This window comes from Staurois parvus, unplaced genomic scaffold (genome assembly GCF_062004578.1).
Source record: "Staurois parvus isolate SC_StPar_1 unplaced genomic scaffold, SC_StPar_1.0 ptg000616l, whole genome shotgun sequence".
NCBI lineage: Eukaryota > Metazoa > Chordata > Amphibia > Anura > Ranidae > Staurois > Staurois parvus.
This window is the reverse complement of record NW_028318412.1, coordinates 887,962-901,864: the sequence shown is the minus strand read 5'-3', so window position 1 is coordinate 901,864 and position 13,903 is coordinate 887,962. Positions and strand designations below refer to the sequence as shown.

At 40.3% G+C, this 13,903-nt stretch overlaps 1 protein-coding gene across 4 annotated transcripts in view; it reads right to left on the bottom strand.

Annotated features, from left to right (window-relative positions):
- SH3BP4 (SH3 domain binding protein 4) overlaps window positions 1-13,903 on the bottom strand; it is a 69,941-nt gene that overhangs the window by 14,966 nt on the left and 41,072 nt on the right. For 3 of the 4 annotated variants that reach the window (XM_089693156.1, XM_089693157.1, XM_089693158.1), the window contains one exon: window positions 9,245-9,449. The exons of the other annotated variant lie outside the window; for it this stretch is intronic. In XM_089693156.1, coding sequence (XP_089549282.1) covers window positions 9,245-9,362 — 118 coding nt within the window. In that variant the 5' untranslated portion in view covers window positions 9,363-9,449. The remainder of the gene's footprint in view (window positions 1-9,244; window positions 9,450-13,903) is intronic. 4 annotated transcript variants of the gene reach the window in all.

Below are 13,903 nucleotides of genomic sequence, written 5' to 3'. Positions count from 1 at the left end.
CTCTTCCCTAGGCCCTCTCACATGGGGTGGATTCTGTGCCAATCAGCAGGGGATCAGTTCAGAGCTCCCCTGCTGATCGGATCAGAACAGGTGAAAGACACATTTGTGTCCACTAAGTTTCTGAGTATAGAGCCCACTCTGCTCTATGGGTGGCTTTTTGTAAACAAACTCCGTTGTCAATTTATAACCAACTACGTGCCGATCCGATCTACCTAAATTTTGTTAGAAGACTGAATCTGACCCATATGTAGGTGGGTGCAATGGACACAAATCAGTTTACACCTGCCTGTCCACAGAAAAAACTGACAGGTGGATCTGATCATGTGAAAGGGGCCTTATTGGTCAATGAAGTCCCCCCCCCAAAAATAACACACACACAATTGCCAAAAGTACTGGGACACCCCTCCAAATCAAAAGGTGCTTCAACAAAGTATTAGTTTAAGGTTGTGCAACCATATTATTTTAATTTTTACTTCCCTCCATCTAAAAGATATCAATTTGTTGTTCAACTGAGTTGTACAGTTTATAGGCTAGATTAAAAGGTGGAAAAAGTTCTGAAATGATTTATCTTGGTCCCATTTTTTTTTTACATCACAGAAACCGGACATTTTAACAGGGGTGTGTAGACTTTTTATATCATATACCTATCTATCTATCTCTATGTAGAAGAGTTTTTGGCAGAAGACATGCAAATTTTTTTGCCAAAAAAAAAAAAAACAACTCTTCCCTGGCCCCTGGTGTTTTTTCTCCTTTGTGAAACCTGCAAGGCACTTATGCTAGGGACAATGCAACTCCTGTACGTTATATCATCAGTGGCCATCCAATGGATGAAAAGAAGTGCTGTGGGATCTGGATGTAACAGTGTTGGAGGTGGCATCAGCATAAGAAATAGCGAGAAGTTTGTGCTCAATCCAAATGGCATATGTATTTACGATCCCTCTCTGGCCAGTTCCTACTTTTCTAGTTGCTTATAGCATACTTTAATGGACATAAAGTGCCAATATGGGGCAGAAAAACAGTTAAAGGAGAGTTACAGATCTGGTCACTAACCTGCACTATGCAACAGAAATGGAAAGAAGTCTGTGCTAAAATCCACATGAGCTGGTAAAAGGAGAGAGAGGAATCACTCTGATGTCTCTTGGGGGATCAGGAAGGAATTTTTTTCCCAGCAGGAGCAAATTGGATCATGCTTTGCTGAGGGTTTTTTGTCTTCCTCTGGATCAACTGTGGGTATAGGATTATAACTTTTTTTTTTTCTATAGTTGAACTGGATGGACTTTTGTCTTTTTTCAGCAAGACTAACTATGTAACTATGTAGTTAGCCAGCTTTAATGTGTATTGCAATGTATGCAAAGTATCCTCGTCCTTATGCAAAAGCCTGCAGAAATATGTAAAGGTATATAACAATGTGCAGACAAGATCCTGGACCTGTCAACACTAAAAAAAGGAGGGCACAGTAGGAGTTAGCTGTCTATATTGTGGACATTATGGTGGGAGCCACTTGATGCTGATTTAGTTTGCTATAATGGTCAAAACCACATGCAAAAGCCAGAAACTCATTTAAATTGTAACACTTTTTTTTGGGATAGAGTAAGGGCGGGAGATGACCCTTCAGTTTTTTTTTTGGGGGGGGGAGAATGTAATGTGGGTGACGTCTTTAATCTTCCATGACATATATAGAGCTTTAACCTCTTGCTGCCCATGTAACGCAGATGTGGCAGCAAAAGGGTGGACTTTAACACCAACATGCTTCACATATGCATCCATGGATGGACAAGATTTCTGTGCAGAGACCGTGCTCCTAGCACAGTGACCGAGTTGTCATAGACAACAGTCTCTTGTTATGATCAGCTCCTAAACATGTGACCAATGACAGCCAGTCACAATAGGTATGTGATCAGGAAGTCCATTTCAGCCTTAAAAGGGTACAGTGGGGATCGAAAGTTTGGGCACCCCAGCTAAAAATTTGTATTAATGTGCATAATGAAGCCAAGGAAAGATGGAAAAATCTCCAAAAGGCATCAAATTACAGATTAGACATTCTTATAATATGTCAACAAAAGTTAGATTTTATTTCCATCATTTACACTTTCAAAATAACAGAAAACAAAAAAATGGCGTCTGCAAAAGTTTGGGCACCCTGCAGAATTTATAGCATGCACTGCCCCGTTTGCCAAACTGAGACCTGCCAGTGTCATGGATTGTTCTCAATCATCGTCTGGGAAGACCAGGTGATGTCAATCTCAAAGGTTTTAAATGCCCAGACTCATCTGACCTGCACAGTCCTGACCTCAACCCAATAGAACACCGTTGGGATGAATTAGACCGGAAACTGTGAGCCAGGCCTTCTCATCTGACATCAGTGCCTGACTTCACAAATGCGCTTCTGGAAGAATGGTCAAACATTCCCATAGACACACTCCTAAACCTTGTGCACAGCCTTCCCAGAAGAGTTGAAGCTGTTATAGGTGCAAAGGGTGGGCAACTCAACATTGAAACCTACAGACCAAGACTGGGATGCCATTAAAGTTCATGTGCGTGTAAAGGCAGGCGTCCCAATGCTTTTGGCAATATAGTGTGTGTATACAGTGTGTATGTATATATATATATATATATATATATATATATATATATATATATATATATATATATATATACACACACACACACACACACACACACAGTGGGGATCAAAAGTTTGGGCACCCCAGCTAAAAATTTGTATTAATGTGCATAAAGAAGCCAAGGAAAGATGGAAAAATCTCCAAAAGGCATCAAATTACAGATTAGACATTCTTATAATATGTCAACAAAAGTTAGATTTTATTTCCATCATTTACACTTTCAAAATAACAGAAAACAAAAAAATGGCGTCTGCAAAAGTTTGGGCACCCTGCAGAATTTATAGCATGCACTGCCCCCTTTGCCAAGCTGAGACCTGCCAGTGTCATGGATTGTTCTCAATCATCATCTGGGAAGACCAGGTGATGTCAATCTCAAAGGTTTTAAATGCCCAGACTCATCTGACCTTGCCCCAACAATCAGCACCATGGGTTCTTCTAAGCAGTTGTCTAGAAAACTGAAACTGAAAATAGTTGACGCTCACAAAGCTGGAGAAGGCTATAAGAAGATAGCAAAGCGTTTTCAGATGTCAATATCCTCTGTTCGGTATGTAATTAAGAAATGGCAGTCATCAGACACTGGAGTTGTGGTACACTATTCCACTATAAAGAGATACTTGTACAAATATGGTCTTCATGGAAGAGTCATCAGAAGAAAACCTCTTCTACGTCCTCACCACAAAAATCATCATTTGAACTTTGCAAATGAACATATAGACAAGCCTGATGCATTTTGGAAACAAGTTCTGTGGACCGATGAGGTTAAAATTGAACTTTTTGGCCGGAATGAGCAAAGGTACGTTTGGAGAAGAAGGGGCGCAGAATTTAATGAAAAGAACCTCTGTCCAACTGTTAAGCATGGGGTTGGCTCAATCATGCTTTGGGGTTGTGTTGCAGCCAGTGGCACAGGGAACATCTCACGAGTAGAAGGAAAAATGGATTCAATAAAATTTCAGCAAATTTTGGATGGTAACTTGATGCCATCAGTGAAAAAGCTGAAGTTAAAGAGAGGATGGCTTCTACAAATGGATAATGATCCTAAACACACCTTGAAATCCACGGGGGATTACATCAAGAGGCGTAAACTGAAGGTTTTGCCATGGCCTTCACAATCTCCTGACCTCAACATAATTGAAAATCTATGGATAGACCTTAAAACAGCAGTGCGTGACAGACAGCCCAGAAATCTCAAAGAACTGGAAGACTTTTGTAAGGAAGAATGGGCAAAGATACCTCAAACAAGAATTGAAAGACTCTTGGGTGGCTACAAAAAGCATTTACAAGCTGTGATACTTGCCAAAGGGGGCAGTACAAGATATTAACTCTGCAGGGTGCCCAAACTTTTGCAGACGCCATTTTTTTGTTTTCTGTTATTTGAAAGTGTAAATGATGGAAATAAAATCTAACTTTTGTTGACATATTATAAGAATGTCTAATCTGTAATTTGATGCCTTTTGGAGATTTTACCATCTTTCCTTGGCTTCTTTATGCACATTAATACAAATTTTGAGCTGGGGTGCCCAAACTTTCTATCCCCACTGTATATATACCTTTACAGGGCAACACAGTGGCTAAATGGTTAGCACTCCCGCCTGGCAGTACTAGGGTTGTTGGTTTCGAATCCCAGCCACAGCACCACCTGCCTGGAGTTTGCATGTTCTCCCTGCGCCTGCGTGGGTTTCCTCCGGGTACTCCGGTTTCCTCCCACACTCCAAAGACATGCTGGTAGGTTAATTGGCTCCTGTCTAAATTGTCCCTAGTATGTGTATGTATGAATGTAAGTTTGGGACCTTAGATTGTACACCCCTTGAGGGTTAGGGTCTGATGTGAATGTACAATATATATGTAAAGCACTGCATAAATTTACGGCGCTATATAAGTACCTGAAATACAATAAAATATATGCAGGCTGGGATTTCTGCTTAAGCACCCCAGTAATTGTTATTTACTAGCCCTCACTCATCCTGCATGTCTACAAGGGGCCAATTTGGAAGGATTATATAAATATCCTTTGACTCTGCAGATAATGGACATACAAATTTTCACAGATGGAGAACAAAATAAGGAATAATTTTCCAAATGGTGGATAATTATTCTCTGGAGATGACTGTTTGAGAAATGTTATAAGTACAAATGATCAGTCTAAAAGATATCCGCTACTTGCCAAAGTGCAAATGGTGGGAAAGTTCTAACCAATTACACGAAAAAATGTTACAAGTCACATTAAAAAAAAAAAAAAGGACTGCAACTGTGTTTCTGTTGTTCATTTACTTAAAATAATTAATTAGGTATTTCTTATAGAGCAATTCCAGAAAACATGTACAGGAAATTAGTAAACGACTACTATAAAGCAAGGCCGGCCATACATGGGTTGATTTCCAAACGATTTTTAGTTCTAAAATCGGACCAAAGAATAAATCGGCTGATTTTCGCTCTGTTAATGGGGAAATGGCACCGGCCGATTTTCGTGGTTCCTCCCCATTTCGTTTATTGGGCATGCTGGAAAATTCGTGAAAAACTACCGATTTTTTAAATCATTGGTGGCACCATCAGATTACAGAACAAACGATGTTTACGATTTTCGATTGAACAATCGGTCGGAATTCGACCCATGTGTGGCCTGCTTAAATACCACAAGGTGCTAAAATCAGCACCTTCATTCATTTCACCTGTATTCCTCTGTCTCTCTATTCAGACCATCTAACAGACCTGTAGAAGAGCCAGAAGAGTATACTTCTTGAAGCCTGTACCGTTTAATTTCTTTTTCTCTTTTAAAACTTTGCTCTGTTTGCAGGAGGCAGCAAGGAGTGCGTTTGTAGCATCACGAGCAGGTATTTTCCAGGATCAATAAAATAGAGAAAAGACAGTGGGGATGGACTTGTGCAGTACAGCAATGCCTTGGTGAAAAACTGAAGCAATGATCAGGCAGGCTGTACTCCTTATATAAAAACACACGTCTATACAGTACTATATTTTTTGCCTGGAGCATATCTGTAATTATACATTGATGTCAAATCTTCCCCAAAAAAAAAAATTCTATAAAAAAGTTAGCCATTTTTTTTTTCATTATTGATGTTTTATACATAGTGGGAAACCCCTGGTTCGTTATCACTGGGACACGCTTCCACATTTACGGTTGCCTCCTCATTCCTTTAAGACTGAGCACATATTAATTACACTGGTTCTGAGGCTAATTTAATGCAGATAAGGCACAGAGTTTATTTACCACCTTAATTGGCCACAGAACTTTGCAATTATAATGAATCTCATCTTAAAAGGGATGAGGTGGCAACCTAAGACACATTGGAAGATGTACCTTTAACATCTTTAAAAAGTCACCGATACACATCCACTACTTAATGGTCCTGTATTTTTCCTTCCCTGTTTGTTTGGATCGAGCAGTGCATCACAGTTCTATGCACACTACACATCCTATAGTCCCACTGAAAGTGAGCAAGAGAGGGCGACTAGGTTCCTACATACAGTAGGAGAAAGAATTAACTTAACAACCATGCAACCAAAAAATAACAATTTGGAGGGGGTTGAGAGCAATAGAAGATACTTTGAGTTAAGAATATGTTCAAAAATGTTTTTTTTTTTTAAACCACAATTTAGGGTCAATTTAAATTCCTAGCAATTAAGGGTTATAAGATATTATAAAATGAAAGTGGTTCTAAAGGTTTTTATTTTTCTTTAGAAAGAACAAAAACATGTCATACTTACCTGTTAAATGGTTTTGCACAGAGCAGCCCTGAAACTCCTCTTCTCGTGTCCCCCGCTGGCGCTTCTGGCCCCTCTCCCTTGTGGAGAGTGCCCCCAGAGCAAGCTGCTTGGTCTGGGGTCACTCTTACTTGCTTGTTCTCGAGCTGGCTGTGTGTGTTTGTGTGGCTCAGTCCTGCCTCCCACTCCCTCCTCATTGGCTGTGATTGACAGCAGCGGGAGCCATTGGCTCCCACTGCTGTGTCTCAGCCAACAAGGAGAGAGTCCTGGGAGAGCCACTGCTCTTGTGCACATATCTCAATCAAGATGAGGCTCAGGTAAAGTATTAAGAGGGGGGGAATTGCACCATGAAGGTTTACCTTCATACAATGAATGGATGCAGGTAAAAAGCCTTTAGAACCACTTTCAAAAATAGCACTGGTCTGAGCTGCATACATTTCAAAACACACCGAGTCTCTAAGTTGAAATAGGTGCAAAAGTTATTTTATCTAATGAGGTTCATGGGTAATTTAGTTATTGGAAACCTTAATCTCTCATAAAATCATAGGTTATGGAATTTAAAATGGCAGTAAAGTCACTTGTATGATTTTTAGCTACAGGTATGCCTATAATAAAGGCTTACCTGTAGTTACAGTAAATATCTTCTAAACGTGCACCGTTTAGAAGATATCCATCTTAGTAGCTGCCAGTGTCATCACCAGTGCATGCGCACTGGGCTCTCAATGGACCATGCCATCCATTAAGAACTCTGTGCCGTAGCCGAGCCTCCCACGTATATGCTAGGGAGTGACATCACGGCAGCATGCTCATTCATATAGCTGAACCCCGCAAACCTGGAAGGAAGACCAGGTGAAGATGAAAGCGCCTACAGTTGTGACAGCGTGCTGCTGGAGGGCTTCTTTTTTAAGGAGAGCATCCTATAATGTGTTCGTGTGTGATGCATTCTAGTACATTATGACATTATTCTGCAGGGGCCCAATTTTTTTTTTTCTTGTGTTGTGGTTTACTACCACTTTAAAATCCAAAATGTGTTTATGACACAACACACAAACATATCTTAATTCACCATATTAGTATATTTATTTTTCAAAACACAACCATGCTACTACAAAAGCACATCCTAAAGTGAAAAAGCGCTACAATGCACTGCATCCAAAAAGACAGAGCGGGTTTATATTTAGACACCTCATAATAAAATCCATGTATTTACAGAATACCTTTTCCAAAGGCACATCTGTTGTGAATTCTGACTGCTTCCCTATCTGAATAGGAGAAAAAGGCTGATGTGTATTTTAAATGACCTTGGATGATAGTCCCAGGCCCGCAGTACAGTATTTGCTGTATTTGAAGTCAGTGCAAGAACAAACAAACAAAGGACACGGACCTTCTCTTCACACCAAAACAAGCTCTTTATTTAATGGATAAAAATCAGGTCCCTTGTGAAGTACTCATTCAATATGAACACCACAATATAAAACAATGGGTTACTCAAATACAAAAATACAGGATTACAGCAGTGAGATTCCCCACACTCATTTGTGTGCCCCCCCCTAAAAGGTCAGAACAAAGGGGTACCCTCTCACAGCTGGACTCCCCAATTAGTTTCTTCTACATTATGCAGAATCCATCAGGGGAGCAAGACACAATATGGCTTTTTACTAGAGCTACATAGATATCACGTCAATACAGTCCCCGATAGATATAAAGAGCTAGTATGCGATTCAAATTTCAGCAGCCGGGTAAAACTGAAGTGAAAAAAATGGGCCTCGTGCACACAGGGTGTTTTCGTTTAGCACCTCTGAATGCCAGAACTCCTGGAGGAATAAAATTGCCTAAAAACCACACCTAAGGCCACACACCATTGTACATGTGTTTAGGAGATAATAGATTCCACTGGCCAGAAGAAGTCAGAAGTGAGCCACTGACTTGGAGCAAATATGGCACCATATTAAATAAAGCTACTAGAACAAACTATAAGCTTCTGATAAGCAAAGGCTATAAATAAAATGAGTTCTTGCAATGTGAAGTGCCATGATGTGCCTCCAGCGCCTTCCTCCCTGCGGTGTTCACGATACCATCTGTGAAAATTAAAAGGTAGCTCTGTTGACTTTACTGGGCCTCTTCCAACACCATAATGGGAACGTGTAGTAAGGAGGAACTCCATATTATGCTTCAAAACGCCAAGACTACAGTTATATTAGACTCAAAAACTACATACAATTCAAAATGAAAAGCAACTTTCAAAAATATAGAAACTTCTCAAATTTTACTTGCTGCTTCACTGGCAGGTTAAAACAAATTCCAGGGTTTTTTTTTGTTGCACGGTTACTTTGGTCCAGCTATTATCCATATCTGGCCAATGCCTGCAGAAGAGGAGAATCACTGCAGTAGCTGCCAGTATTACAGTGATATTCACTTCTTCTGTGTCCAGTGTTGTGTGGTTAGCCTGCTGAATAGTAATGGCAGAGCAAGCTTGGCACAGGCGCTACTTAGACAGGCACCTTTTATTTTTCTCAGCGAGTACAAGGTGTTCTCTGATTAAATGAGGTAGAGAGTGTGACATCAACTCATTGCCTCATCCAATTAGAGAATGATTTGAATCCCTTGAGAAAATGCAAAGCGTTCTCTGAATGGGCGACCCCGTGGTTACTATGCAGGAAGGGTAGCCACTCGCCACAGGACCCTGAAGACATCCAGATCACTGTAGTAGTGAAGGTTACTACAGTGATTCTCTGCTTTCACAGGGATCGGCTACCATGGAATATGTATACTTGCATAGTTTGAACCCCTGATATGCAGCTTTAAACTGAGCTAGACGTGAGCCAAGATAGATTTCCACATCACCTAGCATGCTTGGAACACTCCATCACACATCTAAAGAATTAGAACTAGTTATGACTCACCTTTCACATCACTAAGATTTGGGTCAGGAACATTGCTACTAATGTCGATCAGTGTCCCCTCAGACTTGCAACGAGGCAGACCATTGGCATTCGCAGATCGAATTTTCTGAGCAGCCATCGTGGTATGGGAGCCCACTTACTCAAGAAGTCATTTTCTGCCACTAAGAAGGACTTGTCCAGTCAACCATCTAGGAATGAAGGGCAGCTGCAAACAAACACAGTTTGTTAGGGAAACATCTAAGCAAACTGGAGGAAAAGACAACAGTGCCACAAAAAGGATCAATAGATCTTATACATAAAATTAGTACATCAGAAGTAGCTGCTAATATTCACAAAAAGTGTGTAACCCCCCTAGGTTCACACCTAAGCGTATTCCGTAGCATTTTACAGAAACGCACTACAGTCCATTTAACATTATTTTCTATGGGACAGGTTCACATCTCTGCGTTTTCACCCGGTGTGTTTTTTTGGAAAGGGTCAGGGACTTTTTTTAAAACGCAAAAAGTTGCATTTTTGGTTCTATAGATTTCAATGGAAATGCTGCAAAAAAGAACGTATTGCGTTTTTGATGTGTTTTAAACCTGCCTAGCAACAAGAAATAAAAAAACTAAAAAAAAACCTAAAAAAAAACGCATCTGCAAAAACAGAACGCAAAAACACACTGCAGAAACGGATCAAACGCAAACTGCATAGGTGTATCAGAAATGAATAACACAACCTCTATTTACTATCCATGCATTGCTTATAGGTAAACATCTGATGAAACATTCAAGAAACATAGCTCTTGTAGGAATCAAAATTTAAAAACACGTGCTCTAGGCCTACCACGTGGATATCTCATAGATCTACCCCTGCAGACACTTGGTGGTGGTGTATGGAAAGGTCACGCATAGGCAGAAAAATGTATAAAAATAGCAAATATCACTGGGGTTCAAAACAAAGTAGAATGTACAGTCAGGTCCATAAATATTGGGACAGACACAATTCTAACATTTTTGGCTCTATACACCACCACAATGGATTTGAAATGAAACAAACAAGATGTGCTTTAACTGCAGACTGTCAGCTTTAATTTGAGGGTATTTACATCTAAATCAGGTGAACGATGTAGGAATTACAACAGTTTGCATATGTGCCTCCCACTTGTTAAGGGACCAAAAGTAATGGGACAATTGGCTTCTCAGCTGTTCCATGGCCAGGTGTGTGTTATTCCCTCATTATCCCAATTACAATGAGCAGATAAAAGGTCCAGAGTTCATTTCAAGTGTGCTATTTGCATTTGGAATCTGTTGCTGTCAACTCTCAAGATGAGACCCAAAGAGCTTTCACTATCAGTGAAGCAAGCCATCATTAGGCTGAAAAAACAAAACAAACCCATCAGAGAGATAGCAAAAACATTAGGCGTGGCCAAAACAACTGTTTGGAACATTCTTAAAAAGAAGGCATGCACCGGTGAGCTCAGCAACACCAAAAGACCTGGAAGACCACGGAAAACAACTGTGGTGGATGACTGAAGAATTCTCTCTGGTGAAGAAAACACCCTTCACAACAGTTGGCCAGATCAAGAACACTTCACCAGAGTGAATACAGAGGGTTCACCACAAGATGTAAACCATTGGTGAGCCTCAAAAACAGGAAGACCAGATTAGAGTTTGTCAAAACTACATCTAAAAAAGCCTTCACAGTTCTGGAACAACATCCTATGGACAGATGAGACCAAGATCAACTTGTACCAGAGTGATGGGAAGAGAAGAGTATGGAGAAGGAAAGGAACTGCTCATGATCCTAAGCATACCACCTCATCAGTGAAGCATGGTGGTGGTAGTGTCATGGCGTGGGCATGTATGGCTGCCAATGGAACTGGTTCTCTTGTATTTATTGATGATGTGACTGCTGACAAAAGCAGCAGGATGAGTTCTGAAGTGTTTCGGGCAATATTATCTGCTCATATTCAGCCAAATGCTTCAGAATTCATTGGACGCCGCTTCACAGTGCAGATGGACAATGACCCAAAGCATACTGCAAAAGCAACCAAAGAGTTTTTTAAGGGAAAGAAGTGGAATGTTATGCAATGGCCAAGTCAATCACCTGACCTGAATCCGATTGAGCATGCATTTCACTTGCTGAAGACAAAACTGAAGGGAAAAATGCCCCAAGAACAAGCAGGAACTGAAGACAGTTGCAGTAGAGGCCTGGCAGAGCATCACCAGGGATGAAACCCAGCGTCTGGTGATGTCTATGCGTTCCAGACTTCAGGCTGGAATTGACTGCAAAGGATTTGCAACCAAGTATTAAAAAGTGAAAGCTTGATTTAGGATTATTCTGTCCCATTACTTTTGGTCCCTTAACAAGTGGGAGGCACATATGCAAACTGTTGTAATTCCTACACCGTTCACCTGATTTGGATGTAAATACCCTCACATTAAAGATGACAGTCTGCAGTTAAAGCACATCTTGTTCGTTTCATTTCAAATCCATTGTGGTGGTGTATAGAGCCAAAAATGTTAGAATTGTGTCGATGTCCCAATATTTATGGACCTGACTGTATATTATATGATAACTTGCTTACATATTTGCTTTGATTTTCCTGGTTCTCAGGAGGTTTCCCTGGAAAATTGTATCATTGGAAACATGCAATCATCTGTATAACTTATTTGTTTCTGCATGTTAGTGTCAATCTTTAGATCTTCCTGGCTGAGAAGGCAAATGTTATAGGGGACATTTAAAGCAAACCTACCCACAAAATACGGTCAAAATACGGCCCACCCCACTCTCTCAGACTTGTAAATGGTTGCAAAAGCACTAAAATAATTATATTGGCTGGAGAAACTGCTGCTTCAGGGACTGCTTATATGATCTTTATGGAACCTGGTACCAACTACAAGAAACGGCTTACCTCTGCTTGCCAACAAGGGTTTCTCCACCAAGTACCAAGTCATGTTTTAATTGGGGATCAAATATTCATTTTACTCGCTGAACTGCAACTCAAATTTATAACATTTGTATCAAATGTTATTTTTCTGGATTTTTGGTTGATATTCTGTCTCTACCATTTAAAATACACCTATGATAAAAATTATAGACCCTCTATTTCTTTGTAAGTTGGGCAAACTTCCAAAATCGTCAGGCGATCAAATAATTATTTTCTCCACTGTATAGCAATGCTATAAAGACCTCCTTTTCTTTTCTCCATATTATAATTTGGCTTGAACAGTTGCTGTTTGTTGGATTTGGTACAGACACAGATTGGGGATTGTTTTTCTGCTGTGCACAATGTTAGGTCTTTGTTAGGTGTGTTGAACCTTAAGGCTCCTTGCACATGGGGGGGGGGGGGGGATGTCCAGCTGCTGTGCATGCATCTCAGCATTTTAGTGTGCCTGGGAGATACAGGTGCAGTTTCCAGGACCAATGTCTGTTGAAATGGTAGCACTCTTAATTTATAGCCCTATGTTTTCCAGGGACAAATACCTGGAATGCAGACCCACCCGAAAAATCTGGGATGAACAGCTAGATGCCCCTTGTGCAAGGGGTCCAAGGAGGATGGTGCTAGCTCCAAGGCATACCCGCTTTTAATTCATACATTACTGCATATGTCCCATAGTCAGGAACCTTTACAATGTTGGCAGTTTGGATTTACATGAATTTTTAGTCCAAAATTATACCAAAATGCAAAAACTTTTTCCCCTATTTTGATGACAGTAGGCAAGGCCTAATACATAGAAATAGGCAAAAAAAAAAAGTTGGCAATTATGACCTTGGGGGCAAAGTATATATTGGTTTAGGGTGGTCTTACATAATACTTTCAGTAGTTCTAAAATCTGTAAGCACTGGTCAATAAAGCTGGCCATAGACGGCTCAAAATTCAGCAGGTTCCGTAAGGACTGGCTGAATTTTGATCAGTGTGCGGCCATCCCTGTGCAATGCAAATCAATTGTAGACATGTGCAGAACGAAAAAATTTGTTTAGTTTTGGATCAATTCATTAAGTTACTAATTTAATTTTGTTGTATTTAAAATTACATTTGTTTTGTATCTGCATGGACTCAAAGTTTTCTAATCAAACCAAAGTTAATCGGATCAATCTGAATTCACTGTAAAGAATAGCTGGTTGTTAAGGAGCATGTGGCCACCGCATCCTTAGCAACCATGACTCATCTGCTGTCAGCAGGTCCCCCCCCTCACAGCAGAAGGTAAACAAACAATTCCGGTTTTAAAAAGTAGAAGAAAAAACAAAAAAAAAAAACCTAGCAGTGTGGGGGTTCCCCACACACATACCAGGCCCAGCGGTAATCCCGCTATCAGCAGATGAGGCACGGTTGTTGAGGAAGCAGAGGGCAGCTGGCTGCCCACTCCTTGACAGACAGCTGTTACCGAATCAATTCGGATCATTCACTTCATTCAGATGCTTCAAAAAAAACAATGAAAACAAATGAAATTTTGTGGTTTCTTTACAATTCTAACGAATTTCAACATATCCAAAATAATACATATATACAAATAAAATATATCCGAATCTCCAAATAATCAAAATTGTCTCTGATTTTTAATTTGGAACTAAATGAACTGCACATGTCTAGTCGATTATTTGATCAGCTTCTGTTGATGAAGAATGTTCGAAAAGGTTTCTTGATCAGCAGCTGCAGACCAGGAGGAGTCCTGT